At 45.9% G+C, this 22,671-nt stretch overlaps 1 protein-coding gene and 1 long non-coding RNA gene across 3 annotated transcripts in view; one reads left to right on the top strand and one right to left on the bottom strand.

The window, feature by feature from the left end:
* The window catches only part of Glis1 (GLIS family zinc finger 1), a 171,936-nt gene extending 165,261 nt beyond the window's left edge, over nt 1–6,675 (bottom strand). Inside the window, exons 1-2 of one of the 2 annotated variants that reach the window (XM_063236527.1) lie at nt 6,557–6,675; nt 5,357–5,660 (exon numbers count right to left, since the gene is read on the bottom strand). In XM_063236527.1, the coding sequence (XP_063092597.1) occupies nt 5,357–5,618 (262 nt within the window). In that variant the 5' untranslated portion in view covers nt 5,619–5,660; nt 6,557–6,675. Of the gene's footprint in view, nt 1–1,543; nt 1,741–5,356; nt 5,661–6,556 lie in introns of those variants that run through there. The other variant, XM_063236529.1, reaches the window with a different exon arrangement.
* A 102-nt stretch (nt 6,676–6,777) lies between these two features.
* On the top strand, nt 6,778–19,191 carry LOC134473079 (uncharacterized). Its single transcript, XR_010043192.1, has 2 exons — nt 6,778–7,107; nt 13,645–19,191. It is a non-coding gene; the product is annotated as an uncharacterized LOC134473079 (long non-coding RNA).
* Nucleotides 19,192–22,671: the final 3,480 nt, after the last annotated feature.

Below are 22,671 nucleotides of genomic sequence, written 5' to 3' on the forward strand. Positions count from 1 at the left end.
TTCTGTTAATGGACTGACCGGCTCCTCGCATGCATCTGACTCAAATGCCGACTTTAAAAACACAGCTCGTAGTGCTAACACAATCCACCTCCATCAGTCAGAACCCTGGCGAAGGAATAGCCCTTTGGAGTTTGAGGGTAAGTCGGGAAGAGGAAAACAGATGCCTCAGTGACTTTCAGGGAGAAGGCCACTGGGTGAGGGCACAGTCCTTCTACCCACCCAGCCCTGCCACCGTTTTGTTTCATTTTCTTATAAATAAGGATTTGGGAGACCAAAGCAGCCGCAAAACACCTCCCTCCATCTTTTGGCTTTTTTGCTTTTTTTTTTTTTTGTTTTCTGCTTTCTTTATTCAGTAACTCAACTGTCAGTCACCGGACTTTGCTTCCAAAGCTGAAAGCAATTTTTTTTTCATCGTAAACTATTAATTTGGGCAGGGGCTGCTGATAAACAAGACCGTTTTTAAACTGGTAAAAATCATCAGCACCGTGAAAACAAGCAGCATCAATATATTCTGAGAGTCTGGTCTTTTTAGCCAGTCCTGGCATCACAGCTTGCTTTTTGAATTTTTCAAAGCCCACTGTAGTTTGTCTCATTTTTTCTCCCTCTGGAACTGAATGTCTTTGTTTCTTTAAACATACAAATTAACTGCCTCCTACCAAAAGACACAACCCAACTCTTTAAGTCCACACTAATTGCAACTAAAAGCTATATTAGGTGAAAAAAAACAGCAAACCACACATACTTATTTAACTTAGAGCATAACTACATATGTAAGGTGAGACTGCTGAAATATCACCACATCGGCTTCAAAACAGGGAATTTGTTAGCAAGAAAACTGGAAAATGGAAGGGATATTATCTTCTTCATGCAAAAGCCACACTTAGTGATAACCACAGGTCACTTTCAAATAAAGCTTATTTGTTTGTTGTTCTTTTTTCTAATCCTACCCAAAAGAGAATTAAAACCCCTATTTTGAACTGAAGTTTCTCCTCTTTTCCAGGATGATGGCCAAACTCCACAAAATAAAACCAAAGAAAATGATGACAATTATGCAACATTCAGAACAAAGAACATAAGAATATATTTTTTAAATGATTCATTGTGCATTTATGCCCGTAATGGGATTTTAACGCATTGTAAAAATAAGTGTGCTGGCTCACTGTCTTCTCACGCAAATAAAACGCAGGGAGATGAATAATTCTACGATGGGAGGATTTTTTTTTTCCTTTCAGAAGTGTGAAGCCAAATCACATACAGGAATTTCCAGAGACAGCAACACAGCCTACTGCTCCTCTTCAGCCAAAAGGGTCCCAAGACCTCAGCCAGGGCCTCATTCGGCAGGTAAACCATGGACCTCAAGGCCTACATCAAGGGGCCATCTCTCCTGACGGTTCCCTTCCCCTTTTGCTTGCCAAGTCTCTGCAGCTTTGAGAGAGTTGGGAGGCAGGAAGGGAAGAGAAATTCTAGCTGCGCAAGATTCTCAGGGAAAATTTGAGAATTATATTTCCGCTACATGTCTATAAAAGATTTGTCGGATACATACCTCTTAGGACTGTAGACGAAACATGTTCCTATCTCATTTGGATACCCACACAGACTCGTTTCTCTTTGTCTCACTGAGCCTGACATTTGGCCGGCAGGTTTTTCTCCCCCTTATTTGAAACCTCAAGCACTGAGAAAATTTGGATCTGATTATTTCCGGATCACAGGACCAGCACTTTAAAATGGATGAAATGCAAGCAAATTGCCTACCAGAGCCGGAGGGAGAAAATGCTTTAAAGAAAAAACTCATACCTTTCTATTATAGATGCGCTAGCAACCCAAGCCTCCCAGAAATACATCTGCTTAGGTGATGACGAGACTCCAGGTAACAACACAGTACCACCAGCCCTGGACACCCGTGGGCACAAACTACATCTGTTTTCCTTGTTTTGTTTTGTTTTTCAAGAAAAAAAATAGGAACAGCTTCTTATTCTTTTTTAAGTATAAGATTGACTACTTTTTCTCATTTACAAGCATGTTATGGTGACCATTTTTCCTAATGGCAGAGTTCACACGTCTGGGGATCATCAATATCCTTTTTTGCTGGAATATACCCAGTCCTGATATCCCTGGCCTGGAAAGTTGCTGTGAATTAGTGACCTCATCATCTGGCTTGGACAGATGGGATCATCTGGTTAGCTACGAAGTTTTCTAGACATGGCACAAAGAGATTAGTTACCACTTTCCAAAGATTCAAAACAGGAGAAATAGCAAAAATAAAAAGGGTTTTAGTTCTCTGAGAATATTCAGAAGGTCTTGGCTGCAAAGAGCAGCCTTCCGCTGCCTGCTGCCCACAAGCAGAAGGTATAACTAACTGGAGGAAGCTGCGTCCAACATTTGGAGCTAGAAGCCTCGGAAACTGACACTTACGGCCTGTAGCTTTGAGCAGATCTCTGAACCTTCATGTGCTCATCTATAAAATGGGAGTCACATCAGGAAGAGTCAGGATCTCCCCTCCACTTTACAGGCAGAAATCCTTCTCCATCTGTTTCCTCAGAAGAGCCCACAAGATAGGCAGAGCCAGATGGGGGAACGTATGGGGACGCGCTCGGAGAACTGTAAAGCACCAGGCAGAGAACAAGCGTCATCAGCCATGGCCACAAAGCCGTCCGCTCTCGGGAAGCCCAGATGTTCACCTTCTTTCCTTGTCAGGACTTACAAAAGCAGCGTCGAGTGTTTAATAATAAGAAAGAAAAATGCAGCATCTGGTAGTTTGGCCTTCCCAGCTGTTTGGAATCTGGATAAGCGGGACTCTGCCATAAACAGATCATGATTCTTATTGTAAATGATGACACTGTTCGTCCATGACGCGGCACCGTCCCCAGTGCCTCCCAGTCTAGATCTGGAAACAGCATAGACGGATAAACTGCTGGATTCTGGACCACATCTCTTCCCTGCTTAAGGTCTGTTCCAGGCAGAAGCCAGACCAAGTCACTGGGCAGCAGTGGCCACAGAAGACCAGAAGCAAGGCACCTCTTCTCTCCCCTCTTCTGGCATCAGAGTTAGTCTCCATCACGCTCAGCACTTTAAAAGGTAAATCTTCCTTGTCCCTCATTCTACAGCCTTTTCCACAAGTATCACTGTGGAAAAGTGTGCAATCCTGCACAAGTGAACAGAAGTGACCGCCTCCGCCATTTTTGCTTAGAAAGCACTCACTGAATCCTTGTTTTATTTTGCCTGTGAGGTCAGCATTATTACCTCTCATGCAAATGGAAGGTTGAATGAGTGCTTTCACACATCACATTTAGTAATCCTGAAAAGTAACCAGGCACACCAAGATGGTCCTTCCTCCTAAGGTTGGCATCAGTCTTTCCAAGTCTCAGGGCAAACCTACCATAGATAGGGGGACCTGAGGCTCAGAGGGGTAAAATTGCTTCTCCCAGCATCCCACATATTGGGGAGGGGCAGGTCTTATCGTTTCCAGCACAGCCAATAAATATGTTTCAATTGGTATTTCTGTCTGTTTCCAATAAGCCTGAGAGCTTGGAACTCGGCACCATGTTGGAAGGGTCACGGGGGCTGGCAGCTATTGTGGTGGGAGACGGCGAAGCAGGAAGGTGTCCTTCCTTAACAGCATTTCTGAGAGCCTGCAGAAATCCACTGGGTTCTCCCAGGCCGCTACCCTTGACCAAGGAACATGCCAGAGGAAACCCCTACCCCCCCTACCTTCCCTTCTCTGGAGGCCAGGTGATGCCAGAGCCAGGCCTGATGTGCGGGGTGGCCTTCTACAGACCAGACATTTCTCCCACCCAAGGGCCTCAGTTTCCTCATCCTGCAAATGTATGTCATAAATCCCACCTACCAGTCTCACTGGGAGGCTGTGGGGGAAAAACAAAAACAGTTTAGCAGCCTCCTGCAGAAAATGTAACCAGAGCCCGACTGGAGGTACAAATAAAGGAGCTGTCTCCCATCCTCCTCTGCCCTTGGCAAATGCAATCCCAACATAAAGATTTCTCCTTTTAGACACACTGGGTGGGGCCATGTATAGATACAAATAACTGGGATGGGGGAACTGGCAGGAAGAATAGGTAGGGAACACAATGTACAGATGAAAGGTATCTGACCACTGGAGGGAACAGAGGAACAAAGGCTACCTTCCGGACAATAGAAGGCTCTGAGATTAGCTGTGATTTTTAAAACACACTAGAATGCAGTAGGATATGGAAGTCGGGAGGACCGAGTCCTGAAGCAGGGTTGAACAGGACAAGCCAGGGAGTGCAGGCAGTTTCTCGGCGGCAGAGACCTTGCAAGTGCATTCCAGCAACAACTCTGCAGTTTTTCTCAAATGTGGTCTTTATGTCTTGGATAAGAGAGTGACATTTAAAGGAAGACAAGAAATATCACTCTCCTACAAAGTCAGGTGTTTTCTTTAAAAAACAAACAAACAACAACAAAACATAGGTACATTTATCTCATTTGACCAGGGCTAGAACTGGGCAGCAAACTGGCTGCCTTTTCTCAGGTGCTCTGCACCTGAGAAAAAGCAGCCTTCCTTAAAATCACCTGGAAAGAAAATCAAGAGGTTTCAAGTGCTGAGATAGTCAAACCCCCAACCTTCGGTTTCTCCCAAAGGGGGAAAAGAGCCTTAACAATTTCTCAAATTCCTGTTTCATTATCTGTCAGCATGAAACCTATAAATAATGGCTCAACGGAGGGGATGAACCCTTTCATGAGGACATCGTCACCCTCCGTGACTCCAGCCAGTACCCACACCGGGCTGCCGCCCTTCTCCAGCCTCACTGGTAGCAAAGAGCTTTGTAAAGTGACTTTTGCCCAAGATGATGCTTCTGAAAAAACTACACAAAAGTCCATTTTTCAGTCAAGACTTGATCCAGGCTGCATTACAGAGCCAGCTAATTCTCCATCCGGAATCTAGAAATCATTAATTCCTCTCTTGACAGATGGGGAAACTGAGGTCCCCAGAGGGGTGGGGTCCTGCTAAAGAACCCTTCTGGTTTTTGTTATTTAAGGAGATTGGAATACTCAGCTGCTCAGAAACAACCATCACAGGGGTTGCTACTCCTCCTTACAGTAAAATGTTGATGTATCCTACAACTTTTATCGGAAACATAAGAAACAAAATTATGTCATTTGTGCTTTCTATGTACACTGTTCCTCCATGCTTATTGAGTTTAAATTAGCTGTTTCCTAAAGCAGGCATCATTTTATACTTGACAAGCAAACCCCATACAATTACAGAGAAATCAAGGAACTCCGGAGAAAAATTCCGAAGTGTCCCTTCAAAGGCTTGTGCACCGAGGAGCTGAACGACTCTCCACACCCGCGGCCGGCACGTGGGCAGGGCCAGACTCACCCTTCCCGCCGGCGGCGGCAGCCTTGGATGAGCCGTAGTCTCGCGGACTCCGGGGCCGCAGGAGATCGTGGGCGCGCGGCGGAGGCACCGGCAGTCGAGGGAGCAAGTCCCGCGCGACCCCGTCCCCGAAGCCGCCGCCACTCACAGTGACCCTGAAGGCCATGTGTGCGCCGAGGCCGGCGGGCCCGAGGCCGGGGCCGGGCGCAGCGGGGGCCTCCTTGGGCCTCTTGTCCGAAAGCGCTTCGGCCACCTCGCAGTGCATGGCGCCGGGGCGGGGCGCACGGCTGGGGGTCGCGCCAGGCTCCTGGGGAGAGGAGATAGCACAGGCGCGTTAGAATGCAGGCGGTGGATCGTCTTCCCAGGAGACCGCCCTCGGCTCAGCCAGAATAGGTCAGTGGACCGTACCGACCCAACCTTCATCCACCTGGCCCCAAGAACTCCCTGGTTCTCCGCGCCGAGAGAAGGCTGCTCGGTTCCGCCGCGCGCTTTTCCGCAGAGCCCCTGAGCCTCGGGCCGGAATCCGCCTCCACCGAGCCCAGCCCTCTTTGGACGAATGGCGAAACTGAGGGCTGGGCGGGGAGAGCGCCTTTCGGCGTCCCCTGGAGGAGCAGGGAGCTGGTGGCGACAGGATCCCCAGAGCGGGGCTCTAGCGAAGCAGCAGGCAGCTTGGAGAGGGTGCCTGGCTGCGCACTCCAAGCGCGCTCCGGCCGGCCCGGCTGCGCGCACTCACCGGTACTGGGCGCGGACCCGCCGCAGCTCATCCGCGACCCACAAACCCGTCCAACGAAGGTGGGCGCTCACCCTAGCTGCGTGGACCCATCACGCGCACTCTGAGACACATACATTCCCAGGCGCGTCAGGAGAAACGCGCCGTCGCGCGCGCAGTTCCTCGTGTGGGGGATGCTGGTGCATGCCGGCTCCCACGCACACGCACACCCGGTAAACGCGCGCTCGCGGGCTGGCTTCATTCTCACACTCGGACATCACCAGCACTAGCTACCGCTTGCACGCCGCGCGCTGGGGACTCCCGCCGCCAAAGCCTGCCTCGGTCTTCACCCTGGGCTCGAGGGCTCGAGGGCCCGGGTCCCCAAACTCTCTTCGCTCCCGGGCGCTCCCCTCGTTCACCCGAAGCGACCCTGCTCCGGGCGCTGTTGCACGGCCCGCCTCGGGTGCAGATCCCAGGCGCGCGCCCCTTCTCACCTCGCGGCGGGCGCTGCAGTCGCGGGGCGCAGGGCTCCGCGCGCCTCCTCTGGCGCCGAAGCCCCCGCAGAAGCTGCGTCCTGCGGGGCGGCACCCGGGGCGGACCGGACCCGGCTCCAGACGGCGACTCAGGCCCCTGGTTCGCCGCGGCCGCCGGCCCAGGCCAATCGCCGCCCGAGGGCGGGCTCCTCGCCGGGCACTGGGCGGAGCCTGCCGCGGGTTTGACAGGCGGCGGCCGAGCGGATCCCTGCGCGCCTGGCCAGCCGCCCTGCTCCGCGGAGCCGGGCAGGACCGGGGCGGCGCGGGGGATGCGGGCAACGTGCGGCCGGCCGAGCGCGCCCCTGCGGCCCGACCGGGATCCTCCCCAATCGCGGTCGTTCTTTGTCCCGGCCACCTGGGAACGCGATACCTGCTAACCAACGCGGAAAGAACCAAGACGAAATTTTCTGGCCGAATCCACCCAACTGCCTGAGGAACTCACGCGAGGTAGCGGCAAAGCTGGGAGCGAACCCAGGCGTCTCCGCGCAATTTCCCACACTTTCGCCTTTGTGGTAAGTGTTTTCCCCGGGAAAGAGTCCATGTAGACCAGGAGGTCTCAAAGTGTCTGCACCCGGTTCTCCTGCTTCGGGGACTCCGCCCCCAACAAAGCCGTGTCCGGAGGGGACCGGAGAAGGGAATAAGGCTTTGGGTGCCTGGAAGCAATAGCTCAGATAGCCTCTCAGAGAGCGCACCAGTCTCCTTCTGTATAAAGTGGGGGTGTTCTGGGCCTGGCTTTCAGCGAAGGCTAGAAGGCTACGGTAGGATCCAGTTCCCCTCTCCCCAAGTGGGTTCTGCAGGTCATCTACGGCTCTGGATTCTGCACCTCCCCTGAGCTCTGCGTGCTGAGCTCCCGACAGCCTGAGGGTCCTGCTGCACTTCGTTCAGGGTCTGGTCTCTTTGGCCTTGTTTTCAAACTGAGAAAAGTAACCTGGCTCTCCTTCCTACTGACAACAGGTAAGGTTCACACCACAGGATTCTGCAAGAGTAAGACACACACACACCCCAGCAGCAGCATTTCCCGAATCTGGGGACACCAGGATTTTAAGAATCATAAAATTTACCATCTTATCACTTCCTAAACAGTCTCTTCCGATGAGCAAACGGTAGGAAGGGCCTTGAAGTTTCGGTTAGACCCACCCCACCCCAACTCTGAGGAGAGGATGTCACTGGCTGGCAGCAGTGTGTGGTGGGGTGTGGCGGGCCTGGTACCCAAGTGCAGGCTTCTTGACCCCAAAGCCAATGCTCTTCCTCCTGTGTCATCCGTGCTGCCCCTAAGGCGTTCAGACATCAATCACGGTGCCTGGAACACACAGGCCAAACAGTGCTTAGGTACCCAGCCTCCCCTTGGGCTGGGATTTGGAGCTGGGAACTATTACTACTTTTGTGGCAGAAGGGGCTGAGTAGAGAGCACTGAGAGTAACTCACCAACCCTCCAACAAGGCCACCAGATGCCCACATCCCCACCCACGCACTCTTCTGATCTGCCAGAGCTGGCTCTGCCAACAGGCCATGTGACCTTAGTCAAATTATAACCTCTTGCCTGGTCTGTTTGCCCCTCATAAAGAAAGCAAGAAGTTTAGAGTTCTGGCCTTTCCAGTTCTGTCCTTGGGTGAGACCAGGGGCTGACTCCTTTGCCTTCTCTCTCCACCACACACGCGCACACACACACACACACACACACACATGCCACAGAGTGCTACACGTTTACTTGGGACCCTGACGCATTTGCTGAATGAGTCATTTAACCAACTGGACCAGCAGACCAAAAGAGTCTCCAAATTTCCAAACACAAGAACAGTTCATTCAGACATTCTATACTGCAAAGTCAGCCTGTTTTGAAGAGAGTAAAACCAAATGTGACATAACAAAACAGAGTCAAATAAAAAGGATGGACATAATACATAATGTAAAAACAAAATACAAGGTGATCAACAATGGTTACCATAATGCCTCTTGCTATCTTAAAAAGAATTGCCTATATCATCAGTTATAATAAAATTGAGCAAAACAGTAAAGAACAAAACCAATAAAACCAAAACACTGGAGACATTGCAGGACTTCAAAAGCAGATAATATTCAACCAGAATGGGCGTCAAGTGAATCTTACTGTCTTCACAGTTGTTGCCTATACTCTCGAACTTGGTACTATCAAGCAAAACAGAATAGAGGAAAATCAGTCAAAACAAGATAGTAAGAGCAATACAGGGTTTCAAATCAAGTTAATAGGAAATCAAAGTGGGTTACTATAATATATCCTGCTATTTTTATTTATTTTTCCTTAATTAAAAAGATAAAAATAAAAAAGTAAATAATAAAAAAGCAGATTGAGATAAAAGAGAGCATAACAACAAAACAGCACAGGTCAAAACATAACCATTTAAGCAAAATAGTGTTTCACCACAAGATATCCTGACATAAAAGTAGTTACCATAGTGTTTCTTTCCTTGAAGTCTTTGAGTATAACTTTGTATACTGTAGCACCAAACATATCAAGACAATGTAAAACCATTCAAGAGAATGACAGTATTACAGGGTATTTAGAACCAACTATCAGAAAATGAACAATGGTTTCTGTATAATCTCCTTGTCTATAAAAGTTTTTGTTTATATTATCACATATAATAAAATCCAATAAGATACAAACTGTTAAGACCAATGGAAACAGAAGAATAAAAGCTTGATGGGACTTCAAAACAAGACGATATTAAATCAGCAATAGCTATTATGATGTCTTGTTTTCTCTAAAATAGCTGTTCCTACCATCCAACCTTCTCTGCCTCATTTCTGTTGAGCTCTTTTTCTGTCATTAGTTGTCAGGTTGTCTTCTTCATTTTGCTTTCTGCTCCATTCATTGTGGCCTCTCTGCCACTGTTTCTGGAATCTTGGTATTTTTCTTTTTTAGAATATCCTGCAGTATTCTCTGTAGAGTTGAATTGGTGGTTGCAAATTCCCCTAGTTCCTCTTTATCCTGGAAGCACCTGATTTTTCCATCAATTTCTAGGGACAGTTGTGCAGGATGTATCAATCTTGGCTGGAGGTTATCTTTCAAAGCTTGAATTATTTCCCCCCACGCTCTTTGTGATTTGATGGTTTGTGCCAAGAAGTCTGATGTAATTCTGATGGGTACTCCCTTGTAAGTGATCTGTTTCTTGTCTCTGACGGCTTTTAGTATTCTGTTCTTATATTGGATTTCTGGAATTTTGATTATTATATGCCTGGGTGTAGCTGTGTTTGGGTTGTAGGTGGCTGGGATCCTGTATGCCTCATATATCTGAGTATCTTTACCTTTTGCTAAATTAGGAAAATTCTCCTGAATTATTTCTGTGAATAGCCTTTGTAGTTCATTTGTTTGTGTCCCTACTTCTTCTTTTATGTTCTTAATTCTTGAATTATAGATCCTCTTATCAACTTCTCTAGCCTTTGTATTATTGTTGTTTGTTTCCTTGTTATTTTTAAGAAGTTTTTCATTTCATGCTCCCACATTACAAATCTGTCCTCTAGTTCAGATAATCTATCCTTAGTTTCTTTCAAATTGTTATGCCAGCTTTTAGTAGAGTTTTTAGTTTCCTGGTAATCTCTTTGAACCTGCTTCACGTATTCTGTGTTTTCTCTATTTTCTCCATCAAACAATTCTCCCCTTTTTTTCTGTTCTTCCATTCCACCATCTGTTTTTTCTTGGGCGGTGCTTAGCATTTCTCTAACTATTCTACTTATATCTTGCTTTACTTCATTAAATACTTCACTTTGAACTTGTCTATGAGGCTCCAGAGATATCGCTTTATGTCTATTCATCTGATATTGATACCATGTCTGATATTGCATGTTTTCTGTCCTCATTCTCCTTTGAATTTCCCTTTCCTGGATCAGTGTTCTCAGGATTAGGGACTGAGGACCCTTTCTTGTTCTCCCGCTTCCCATATTTTTTGTTCCTTCCATACAAGCATATACAGGAGGCCCAGTTTCTTTATTTGTCGGTTACAGTTTGTTTGAATCCACCAGCTAGGTGTTCCCGCCCACTGCAGTGTACTAGAGAGACACAGATCTGGGCAGCCTCTGCTGGGTCCGCCCCTCCAGGTCAAGCTACTGAAGGCTTCACTGCTAGGGTGCACCGCCAGGTGCAGGGACCTGGTTTGGGCTAGCCTACTGGGTCTTAGTCCGTGACGTCACCCAGGCCAAGGGCTCCCCACCAATCCCACTTGAGAGGGGGATCTACAACTAAAGTCACTGCAGCATCCTGTTCCGGCTAGTCTGCCCAGTCCCAGAATGTCATCTGTTGGAGTCTCTTATCTATGGAAGAGTCCCCATTCCTCTCACTCACCACAGGTCGATGCAGGGCTCCCCGCCAGTCCTGCTCTCAACTCCGTTTGCCGATTCCTGCTCTCAGAGCTTTCACATCTCTGTCCCTGCCGTGCTGATTCAGACGCAGCAGCGGCGGCAAGAAATTCAAATCGCACAGGTTCCTGCTTCAGCGCTGAGATTTTATCTGTTCCAGTTATAGCACCGGGATTGCATTTCCAGTTGGTTTCTCTCAGCTTAGTTCGTTCTTGGGTTGGCAGGCTATATCTCCCCTTGCTTAGGACTCCTCACACAACACCATTCCTGGATTCTATGGTGGCTATCTCAGAGAGCCTCCATAGCTGCTGTTATCTATCCACCATGTTCTCCCAGAAGTCTCCCATATTTGATTTGTCATAAGTTCACCTAATACCCCCCTTCTCTCTGTCCTCACTACCTTTCTCCTAGTTCTCACCGCATTCATCCTCCTCCTCTTCCTTCTCCTCCTCATGACACATTGGTCTCCCAGTCTGCCTCTAACACACAGATCTCACCATGGAACTGCCCTGTTTAAAGATCATTAACAGCTCCCCAAAAGTTTTGCAAATAAAATCAAAACATTTTCTAACTCTGTCTTTGCCCTGCCCCATGTTTCAAGCACCCTGAATGAGTCTTCATCTTCTAGAACCTGGAAGGCATTTTTGTGCTTTCATGGCAGCAGTGGCACAGTTGATGTTTTTTCTGGAGGAACCGTTTCCCTCTCACCCACCGTTCATAATCCTGGCTTCTGGTTGTTTAATACCCAGCTTAAGTGTCACCTTCCTAGAGCTTTCCCTGAATTCTCTTTCCTGCACTGTCTACTGGACTCTGTGTCAGAACTTCCAGCATGGTTTTGTAACTGTCTGTTTAACAGTCCATCTCTGATTCTGGACCGAGCTCTGTGAAGGCAGGGGCAGCCTTTCCCCTGTGTCTCCAAGACCTAGCAGAGATTCTCACACCAATTTAGCAAGAGGAAGAGTTTGCTGAATGCTGACTGAATTACAAAAGACTGACTACTGCTTCTTTTTTGTGTCTGCACTAGTATCTATCTAAGATCTCCTGTGCTGAGCAGATGTGAGAAGCGAGCTGTGACAGACAGTACACTGCTGGCTCTGATTCTGTCTGTCACAGAGAAGGAAGAGTTAACATTCACTATTCTGTCCTACGTGCTGTGGCTGAGTGTGATCTCATTTAATCCTGGCAAGATCTCTGAGATAAACAGGTTACCATCCCCACTTTCTAGGTAAGGAAATAAAAGTTAAAAGTTAAGTGATCTACCAAAATTCTCACATGTAAGAGTAAACCTCCTGCCCCCTGTGTATTTAAGATTGCCTAAACCACTCATGGAGCAGAGAATACTACTTTTTAACAAGTGATACTAGAAAAAAAATAATACTAAAGTCGGATGGGGTGGCACATGCCTATAATCCCAGCATTCTGGGAGGCTGTGGCACAGAGATCAGAGCTGAACCTGGGTAGTGACTGGTGAGATGCCCACATCTCAAAACTGAAAATATACAGAAGGGCTGGGATGCAGAGTGGCGGCAGAGCCCTGGATTCAATCCTCAGGACTATTAAAAACTGTATATAAATATGCACAATTAATATCTATGTACAAAATAATAATGAAGTTGGACTGTTGAACTGTTACCTCACACCATATACAATGAGTAATTCAGAATAAATAACGAGTCAAAAAACCATGAAACACTGGGAAGAAAATGTAGGAGTAAATCTCTTTGACTTTGGATTTGGCAATGGATTCTTCAGTATGACATGAAAAACATGAGCAACAAAAGAAAAAACAGATAAAATAGACTTTATCAAAATTTAAAGCTTGTCTTCATCAAAGGCCATTATTAAAGTTATAAAAAGACAACCCAGCTAGACACAGTTGTGCGTTGCTACCTACTCAGGGAATTTGAGGCAGCAGCCTTGTTGGATCCCAGGAGTTCAAGGCCAACATCAACCACAGGGCAAGACCCAGACTCAAAAAAAAACACTCTGTAGAGCAGGAGAAGACATTTGCAAATCCTTTTCTGATAAGGGTTAGCATGCAGAACATGTGTAACAAACTTAAGACTCAATAAAACAAAGATACAATCTGATCAAAACATGGGCAAAGGGTTCCAACAGATGTCTCTTCAGAGAAGATAGAGAAGTGATGGGGCTGGAGATTTAGCTCAGCGGCATAAGTACCTGCCTTGCAAGCAAGTGTCGTGAGTTCAATCCCCAGTACGGATAAAAATGAAAAAGACAAAAAAAAAAAAAAAAAAGATAGAGAAGTGACTAAGAAGCATGTGGTTTTGATGAGCTCGCAGTAGGATTTTTGTCTTTGAGAAGAGAAAGGGCAGAGAGCACGGAGCGCTCACTCATGCGGGACACAGTGAAAAGCCACCCATCTGTGAAGCAGGAAAGGGCCCTCGCTAGAAACAGGGCCCTGCCAACACTTTGATCTCAGTCTCCAGAACTGCGGGAAATAAGTATTTACTGGTTAAAACACCCAGTCTACAGTATTTTATTACAGCAGCTCAAGTAGACTAGGTCCACTGGACAGACTAGGATAGTCCCAGTGGACTACCATTTAGCAATTGATTGTGTATTGCATTAGCTTTTTTCAGACAGGGTCTTGGTAAGTTTCCCAGGCTCATGATCCTCCTGCCTCAGCCTCCCAAGTCCAATGGCTGGGACTTGCTCTAACAGCTCCCTCTCCACCTTCCACTGTCCCTCTCCAGGCCTCATCTCTGCCCTGAGCCACTGGACCAGCTTTCCATCTGTCCCCCTCCTCCAGCTGGACGGACCCTTTCAGCCTACTCTCCCTGCAGCCATTGTGGCTACACCACTCATTCAACCCACTGCTCTCCCTAAAGCCTCTGGAGTGCCCCTGAGCTCTTCAGGAGCAGGGATTGCTGCTTGCTTGGCCGCTGTGGCCCTCCTCTGAGCACAGTGCTGTGGATGTCCACGTGCATGGAGCACATGACTGAAGAGAAGCAGGTGTTTATAAAGTGGGTTTGAGCATTCTTGAAGGAGGTGCAGACCCTCTAAACCTCATTCAGAGGCCAGAAGATAGTGCTAAGCGTGGAAGGTGGAAGCATGCAGAGCCATGCAGTGTACTGGCCATTCTCATCCACAACACTGTCTATACGTTCCCTACCGGGCCCTCTCCTCCGTGCCGGAGAACCAGAGCTTCCACACAGTGGGTGCAGAGCACTCATCACACAGGACAGCTACAAGAATAAGACGCTGTGGGAGGAACACTCTGTGTGGACAGGACAGGAGAGGTGAGGCCGGACCCCATCTGAAGGCCAAGAAAGGCTTTCCTGGAGGCTGCTGGCTAAGCTGGGAGCTAACTGGGCGAGGGCTGGGGAAATGCTTTTGGGTCAGGTAGAGGATGTTGTGCAGAGTGTGGCTACGAGGCGCTGGCTGCACTGCAAAGGGGCCTGGCTGGATCCCAAAGGCAATGGAGGCTTTTATGCTAGAGAAGGACTGGATCCATTCTGCTGTGAACAGTCCCGCAGCTGCCATGTGGAAGATGGACTGAGAAGAAGCAAGAGAGGCTGCTGAGCAATCAGCAGAACTCTAGAAAGCGCAGTGAGACGGCCAGACTTGGTGCCAGGAGTGGGATGGGCAGAAGGGCCCCCAAGGAGATTCGCTTGGGCAGCGAGCGTGAGGTGTGGGCAATGGGAGGTGTGGGTAGGAAGCCAAGGCCAGTTTTTAGAAGAAGAGAGACTGAGAGTCCAGAACTCCCCTGGGTAGCTCAAGGCATTCTGCAGCCTTCACGGTGGCTTGCAGTAGCAAATGTGTCACCATTGCCAGGCCAAGTCAGACCCCTTTCTCAAATGCGCATCACACGTCACCTCTTTGCTATAGAAATTTTAATTGGTTTTTTAAAAATCCATTTTATTTCAAAGAGGAAAAAAGTTTCAAAACGTCACTAATTTTCAGCACATCACTGGATTTATAAGGAAAACATAATCAGACAATATAAAAACCATCAAAAGAAAGCGGATTTGAATACCTCGGGACAGCACGAGTTACACAGGTGAAGCGGCCTTAATTTCCGGAATGCACAGCACCCCGCCCCGCAACTGGGGTTCACATCCGGGCTGCGGACGCCACTGCGCGCGCTCAGCAGCGGAGAGGGCCGCTTTCTAGACGCAGGAACTGAGAGCCGGAGAGGATAAGTGGCTGGCGCGAGGCCTGGAGCTGGCAGAAGCAACTCGGGGCTCCGTCGTGGCTAGGTCTGCTTGCTCCTCACACCAGCGTCTGTCCCTTGGGCCGCAGCACCTCTTCCCTCTCCTGCCTGTTGTGCCTTCCTGGCTGACCACCCCCACCCCAATCTGACCAAATTCAAGGGCATGCAGCCAGCTTCCCGTCCCAACCGAACCCCACAGCATAGAGCCACTGTCATCATTCCTACATGTGACCTCTGCTCATCGCCCCTCTTGGAGCATGTATTTTCTGCCATATTGCACACCAATTTCTGGATTTGCTGTAGGCCTAATAATAAACTACACCCCGGGCCCCTTTTCAGTACTGGAGATCAAACCCCGGGCTACATCTTCAACCTTTTTATTTTTTTTATTTTGAGGCAGGGCCTTACTAAATCATTAAGTTACCCAGGCTGAACGCCAGTTTGTGGCCTTCCTGCCTCAGCGTCCCAGAGTGCTGGGATTACAGGCATGCGCCACCACACCCAGCTGACTTTGCACCCCTTGAGGTCAAGGACTTTGTCTGTGTATGAGGGATGTTTGTGGATTTGAAGCTATGTAGAAAAGTGATTCAACAGACCCAAAAGTTGGTAAATGAGGCTGAAACAATGTATCTGTGTGTGAATAAGGAAATGCATACAGTAAAGTTTCTGGTACAAATGCTTGTTTGTAAATAACACAGTTTGCAAATAATAGCATCTGGCAAAATTTTGCTTCCCTTCACAAACTCCCACAGTGGGTGACAAATATTACCACGCGGTCTTCTCCACAGAAATGCAAAGGCAGCCATCTGCCCCAAAACTGTAGAACAGATTAAGCTCAAAAACTGAGGCACTGCTATCATTATTTCATATTTTTATTAATTTTTTCTTATAAATAGCGAGTTTATGCATACACACAAGTATTTCCATATAGTCCATAAGTTTCTCTTCAGACACATAATAAAATCTGTATATGCAGAGAGCATTCTGAAAAATAAAAGAATGGAATAATATTCATACATAAATTTGAAATTAACCTTCTAATTGTAAAATCAGTTTTAAGGCGTTCATACACATCTTTTTACGTAATCATTTCTTCAAAGACGATTTCTCGGGTTTGATCCCCGGTACCGATAAAAAGGAAAAAGACAAAAACAAATTAAAACAAAAGATGATTTCTCTCTTTCATAAAACCCATACTTACCTTGCTGTATGCCAAACTCAAAGACTCATGCAGTGTTACAGTTGGAAATGAACTTAAAAGTCAAAGGGGTTGAAGGGAGGGTAGGGAACCAAGTTATCTCAAGTACAGATACAAATTCCCTATGATGAATGTGATTGTTATGTATACTTAAAATATACCAATAAACCTGATTGATTAAAAAAAATTATTCAGTCCAGTGCCAGGTGTGGTAGGACACCCCTGTAATCCTAGCATTGGGGAGGCTGAAGCAGGAGGATTGCTGCAAATTAAGAGGCCATCCTGGGCTACATACTAAATTCAAGACCAGTCTGAATAACACAGCAAGATCCTGTCTCAAATAAAAGTTGCACACAACCTCCAGGGGGCATTTGCCACGCTCCCTTGTAACCAGACGTGGCCCTGTAGCCAGTGAGAGCCAGCAGTATGCGACCTTCCAGGAAGTCTCCTTAAAGGAAGGCTTCCATTCTCCTAGCCTGTTTTCCTCCCTTTCCTTGCCTGAAAGGGCGGCTGAGTCCTGATGACCTCAGGATGTCACCACAGCAGCACTGGACGGCCTATTTCTGGATCTTATTTGAGGAAAAGTACAGTTGCTATTACTTAGGCTGCCACTTTGAGTTTCCAGCTCTGTGCTGCCAAATCTGACTGACCTATCTTGCTACTGCTGGGCCCTGTAAACCTGCTCCTGTCTCAGCAAGTGACAGTTCTGTCCCACCAGCTGCCCAGAGCAAACACCTTGGAGTTAGTACTAAAGACCCTCACACCCCACGACCCTGCCGCCAGCAATTTGTCAACCCTCCAAGCGGACCAAACCCACCCGCTTCCCTCCCTTTCCCCATCCTCCCTCCATAGCAGCCCCATCCTAAATAGCTCCCTGTGTTCACTCCTGTCAGCCAGCCTCTCTCCCCGTCTGTGTCACACAGAATAGCCAGGCTGAACCTGTACAAGGGTAAGCTGGCCAGGTTACCCGCTGTCCTTAGAGCTTCTCAATGGCTGTAGGGATGGAGAGCGAAGTCCTCCCCAGAGCTACTGCCTGCGGAGGCCAGGTCCCCGCCTAGGCCTCTGACCTCACCACTCAACAGCCCTCTTCCCACCCTGGAGCTCACCGGCTCCTCCTGGGGCTGTCTGCTTTGGGCTCTGTCCATCCCCACCCCTTATTCCCTCCCTTACCCCTGCAGGCCTCTGACTGAATGTGGCTTATTGGGAAGATCTTCCAGACCACCCTAAAATAAAACTCCACTCTGCTGACCTCTCTGCATTCCTTCTTCCGTGCACTCACTGCATGGCCTTTGCTGAGTTTGTGGTTCAGATCTGTCCCCTGGAACGGGAAGATCATTTGCTTTCTTCTGTGTGGTTCCCAGTGCCCAGAAAAGGGGCGCCATGTGGCAGGTGCTCGATGCATGGCCACTAGTTGAATGCACGAGTACCTGAACACTAAGCTAGTGTCCTTTAACCAGTTCCTGCAGCCTCTGATTAAAATCCAGGTATAAGTGTGGAGTTCATGCAGCCATTTGTTCTGAGTTTAAGTACTGCCATTGGGTCTACTAGCTGTCCCTGACTAAGTATCTGCTGTCAACAAAAAAATCAACTTCACTTTACTAGTTAACTAAAAAAATATAAACAATTTTGGGTTTCTATTTTAATAATTTTATGGTTAATGGCAACTTTAAAAAAAAACCACCTTGAAGTGAGAGCTGAATTCCAGGCTAATTTGTAAGAGTGCAAAATCAAAAGTCTTTTTAGCAAAATACAAAGCCTTTCCTTACTGTTCTCAGTTAAGAGGGTCAAATAGACCACGCATTATCCAGTGAGGAACACAAGCAGTCCTCTCAGATCTTCCCAGCTTTATGGAAAATCCTGATGATTAATTTTAAAACATGAGTACATAAAAGTCCACTAAAACAGATTTGTCTTTTCATCCACAAACTATTTATTTCTTTTCAAAGTTAGGAAGTCTTCAGCTGGCCTTGTAAACTGAAGTAACAAATCTTTAAGTAAACTTTATTTACTAAGTAAGTCTTAAGCTCAGAACATTTCTGGAGACAATGTATCATTAATATTTGTTTCCATCTGGAGAAGAACAAAGCCTGACAAACACCGGCTCTTTGCTCCAAGAAGACCAACAAGCAGTCTAGCTCCTTCCAGCAGATAGCAGGTTGAACCATGCAAAGGAAAAATTGTCAAGCGCTTTGAGGTTTTGCTTACAAAAATGCATACTCCCCTCACACACTGCTGATGGTCTGTGCTTCGAGCTTCTGAAATATTCTTTCTTCAGGAGGGGAAAAAGCATCTCCCAAGAAAGTAAAGACCTTGCTTTTTGAATACACAGAATGCATTCCATTAATTCTGTGTTCACAGCAATTTATCTCTCCCTTCAGGTTCTTCTGAAGTAAACTCACAACAGCTCTGGAAGACAGCTACTGACACACATGTTGATTAGGTAACCCTACACAGGGTCCCACACACACAAAATAATAAATGGTAGCTGTTACCACTTCATGACAACTATCTAGTATACTCAAAACACTGGCACTTTTTAATATAATATATGCAAATAAATTATTTGGTAGAGCACTTGGAAAACACAAAAAGTAAGGATTTAAAAATCTCCCGCAGAACTGTGCATAAAACCTCCCACAAACAAAAGAGATGCTGTGGACTAGACAATTGTACCTCTAATGACTTCAAAATAGTGACCTCTGCTGGCCAGTGAAAACCTGTGAGCCTTCCAATCAACTTGCATGATGGAGCAAGGGTTGAGTCAGCCATCTCTGGAACAAAAGCCAGGTAACTGTCTCACAAGGGACAGAAATCGTCACACGGGTTTCCACGATGTAACTGGGATGTTAACAGAATAAAAGGCCTTTCCATTTGCTCACCCATCCAAAAGATTTTTTTTCTAACTCTGTGGTCTCCTATTTTTAAAATGCCATAATTGCATGCAAATGTTATAGCAGAAAAACAACGCAAGGGGCATTAAAAATCAATCTTCCATGTAAGCCTCAGATTTTCCAGCATGAAGATCCAAAAGCAGAAGTGGTGACAAATGTGTCGAAAACAGAGTGAAAAAGTCAGAATGCATCATTAAGAATGTTACAGCGAAGGGGGTGGGGATCACTGGGAGCACATGTCTGGTACAGCTGGGAGGAATAACTACCAAAAAGGCTTTTTAAAAACCTACAGACTTCTTACAGATAAGACCCAGACATCCACTTAGGGAGCAGCCCAGACCTTTTTCTTCAGGCAAGTAATATGCTTAGTGGAAGAAGTTGCTCCAGAGTCTGCTGGCTGGGATCTTCAGTGGTGACACACATTCTTACCTCCGAAAGCCTAAAATAAAACAAGGCTGCAATCTGGCAGTCATGGGGCTGTGTAGTTTGGTTTGGCACTCACTGTATTTTTAAAAAATTAATTAGTTGCCAACACTTTAAAAGTGGAGATTTCATATCAAAATCAGTTTCTGCCTTATAAATCAGTGGGGAGATCTGGCCATCCCGGGCCAGTGCTCTCCTGGAGCTGCAGTCAGATACAGCCCCATGGCCCCAGGCATCCAGCAACATGGTCACAGGCTCCCCGCTCTGCTGCACACCCCAACCCTGCCCCGGTCTCTCTCGTCCCCTTGCCATAGCCCCTGCCTCTATGAACCTCAGTCTGAGATCCTGGGCTAGGAAAGACCCTATGACAGTGACAAGTTTGACTCATCTGCACCCACCGGTGTGAACCAGGTAAAAGTACTTTACAAGGCTCTAGGGATCGAAGTGGTAAGACCCGATCCCTGAACCCAAGGAACTCATGAGCTGCGGGAGAAGGAGAAGGCAACGGTCATCACTGATCACAACTGAGGTAAGTGTAGAACTGATAGTGTCTGGATTCATTTTCTAGCTGTTTGAGCTGCCACTTAGCTCACCCATACCCAGCTTTTCTTCTAACATATGCATATAAAGGTACAAATTTCCCTCTAAGAAAGCCGTTAGCTGTATCTCATCAGTTTCTATATTTTCTGTATCTTTTCTACAATTTCTTTATTGACCTGTGGCTTTTTATTTAATTTCAAAATGTATAAAATTGTCAAATTAGCATTTTTAATTGATCTCCACCTTACTTGCCTTATAGACAAATTTTTTTTTTTTTTTGGTACTGGGGATCAAACTCATGACCTTATGCTTGCCAGGCAGGCGCTTAATCCACTGAGCTAAATCCCCAGCCCAACATATTTTATTTTTATTTAAAAGAAAAAAAGACACAGAAAAACAAAAAGCAAGAGACAAACAGCAACAATAAACCCAATACAATAACAGTATAGGTTTACAAAACAAGATGATAGGAATTGGACAGTGGTTGTAATATTGCATATTGTTACCTTCAAAGGGGTTGCTTAGAATAAGATATAGACATGTAAAATTGATTTAACCATATGAATATTAACTGTTCTCTTTCAATAGCTAATACAATTAGTAATGTAGTCATTTTAGCTATTATATATATATATATATATATATGTATATATATATAAATACTCACTCAATTTTTTTTTGTTTGGTATCAGGGATCGAACTCATGATCACACACGCTCACAGGCAGGCGCTTATGCTGCTGACCTAAATCTCCAGCCCTGTACACACAAATTTAAGTCTTTTCCTTTTCCTTCCTTCTTCCTCTCCCTTATCCCAATTACTTTTCCTCCTTGAACAGTTTCTTACTCTTTCATAGTATTTATTGTAGACTTTGGATTGTGTATACTTTTTCAGTTTCTTACACGAGGGAGGCAATATGTTATTTACACATGGAAGCTTGATTCATTTCACTTACAAGTATGGTCTCAAGTCACATCCATTTATTTATGAAAGTCTCATTGCAATCTCTCTTTATAGCTGAATAGTACTCCACTGTATAAAAATACCACATCTTTTTTATCCATTCCTTGATTGATGGGCACTTGGGCTATTTCCAAGATTTGGCTATTACAAATTGTGCTATTAACATGGGTGCACATATATCACTGTGGTATGATATTTTCAATTCTTCTCATAAAATGCCCAGAAGCAGGATAGCTAGGTCAAATAGAATCTCTAACCCTAACTTTCTGAGGCGTCTCCACACTGATTTCCACAGTAGTTGCATCAGCTTACACTCCCACCAATAGTGGAGAAGTTTCTTTTTCCCCACAGCCACTCCAGCATTGGTTATTGGTTGTTTTCTTGATCTTGACCATTCTTTCTGGGGTGAGATGGGATCTCAGTGTTATTTTAATTTGCATTCCATGAATGACCACTGATGTTACATATTTTTTTAAATTTTATTTTGAAAGTATACAACAGAACAAGACAGAATAAAGCCAATTAAGATCAGATATTACATATTTTTTCATCTGAGAAGTGTGTATTCATCTCACATGCCCATTTTTGGATTGGGTCCTTGAATTTTGGGGGCCTGATTTAATTCTTCATATGTTCTAGGTATGTCTTTTGTCTAAGGGATAGTTGGCTAAGATTTTTCCCCAGTTTGTGGGTTTTCTTTTCACTCTGCTGGACATTTCTTTTGACATGCAAAAACTTTCTAACAAGACTAGATCCCACTTGTTGATTCTGGGAAGTATTTCCCATGCAGTTTGATTTTTCCTCATGAACTCTGCCTATTCCTATGTCATCAAGATTTCTGCCTGCTTTGTCTTCCAGCATATTTGGTGTTTCTGTTTTAATATTTAGATTTTTGATCCATTTTGACTTTAGTTTAGTGCACAGTGACAGACATGGTTCTAGTGTTAGTTTTTGGCATATGGAAAGCCAGTTTTTCCAGCACCACTTATTACAGAGGCCGTCTTTCTTCCAGTGTACATGTTTGGCCCTAAAGATGAGGTGGCTGAGTGTGTTTGTAATTATGGCTGTATCTTCTAACCTATTCCACTGATCTTCAGGTCTGTTTTTATCCCTCTACTATGATGATTTTATCACCATAGCTTTGCAGTATAACGGCAAGTCAGGGATCGTGATGCCTCCTGCTTTGCCTTTGTTGCCCAGAATTGCCTTTGCAATTCTAGGTCTCTTCTAGTTCTAGATGAATTTTAGGGATGATTTCTCTAGATTGTGAGGTATGCAAATGGTACTTTGAATGGAATTGCATTAAATCTGTATAATAATTTTGGGAGAAAGGCCATTTTCACAATGTTGGTTCTTCCTATCCATGAACAGGAAATGTCTTTCCATTTTCTCAAATCCTCTTCAATTTCCTTTTTCAGAGTAATGTAATCTTCACTGCATAGATCTTTTACTTCATTGGATTGATTTTTAAGTATTTCATTTTTTGGGGGTGCTCTAGTGAAAGGTAGGGTTTCCTTTATTTCTGAGTTTGTTGTGTACAAAAATGCTACTG

This window comes from Cavia porcellus, unplaced genomic scaffold, assembly GCF_034190915.1.
Source record: "Cavia porcellus strain 051 isolate PalLab524CR breed Dunkin Hartley unplaced genomic scaffold, mCavPor4.1 scaffold_25, whole genome shotgun sequence".
Taxonomy (NCBI): Eukaryota; Metazoa; Chordata; class Mammalia; order Rodentia; family Caviidae; genus Cavia; species Cavia porcellus.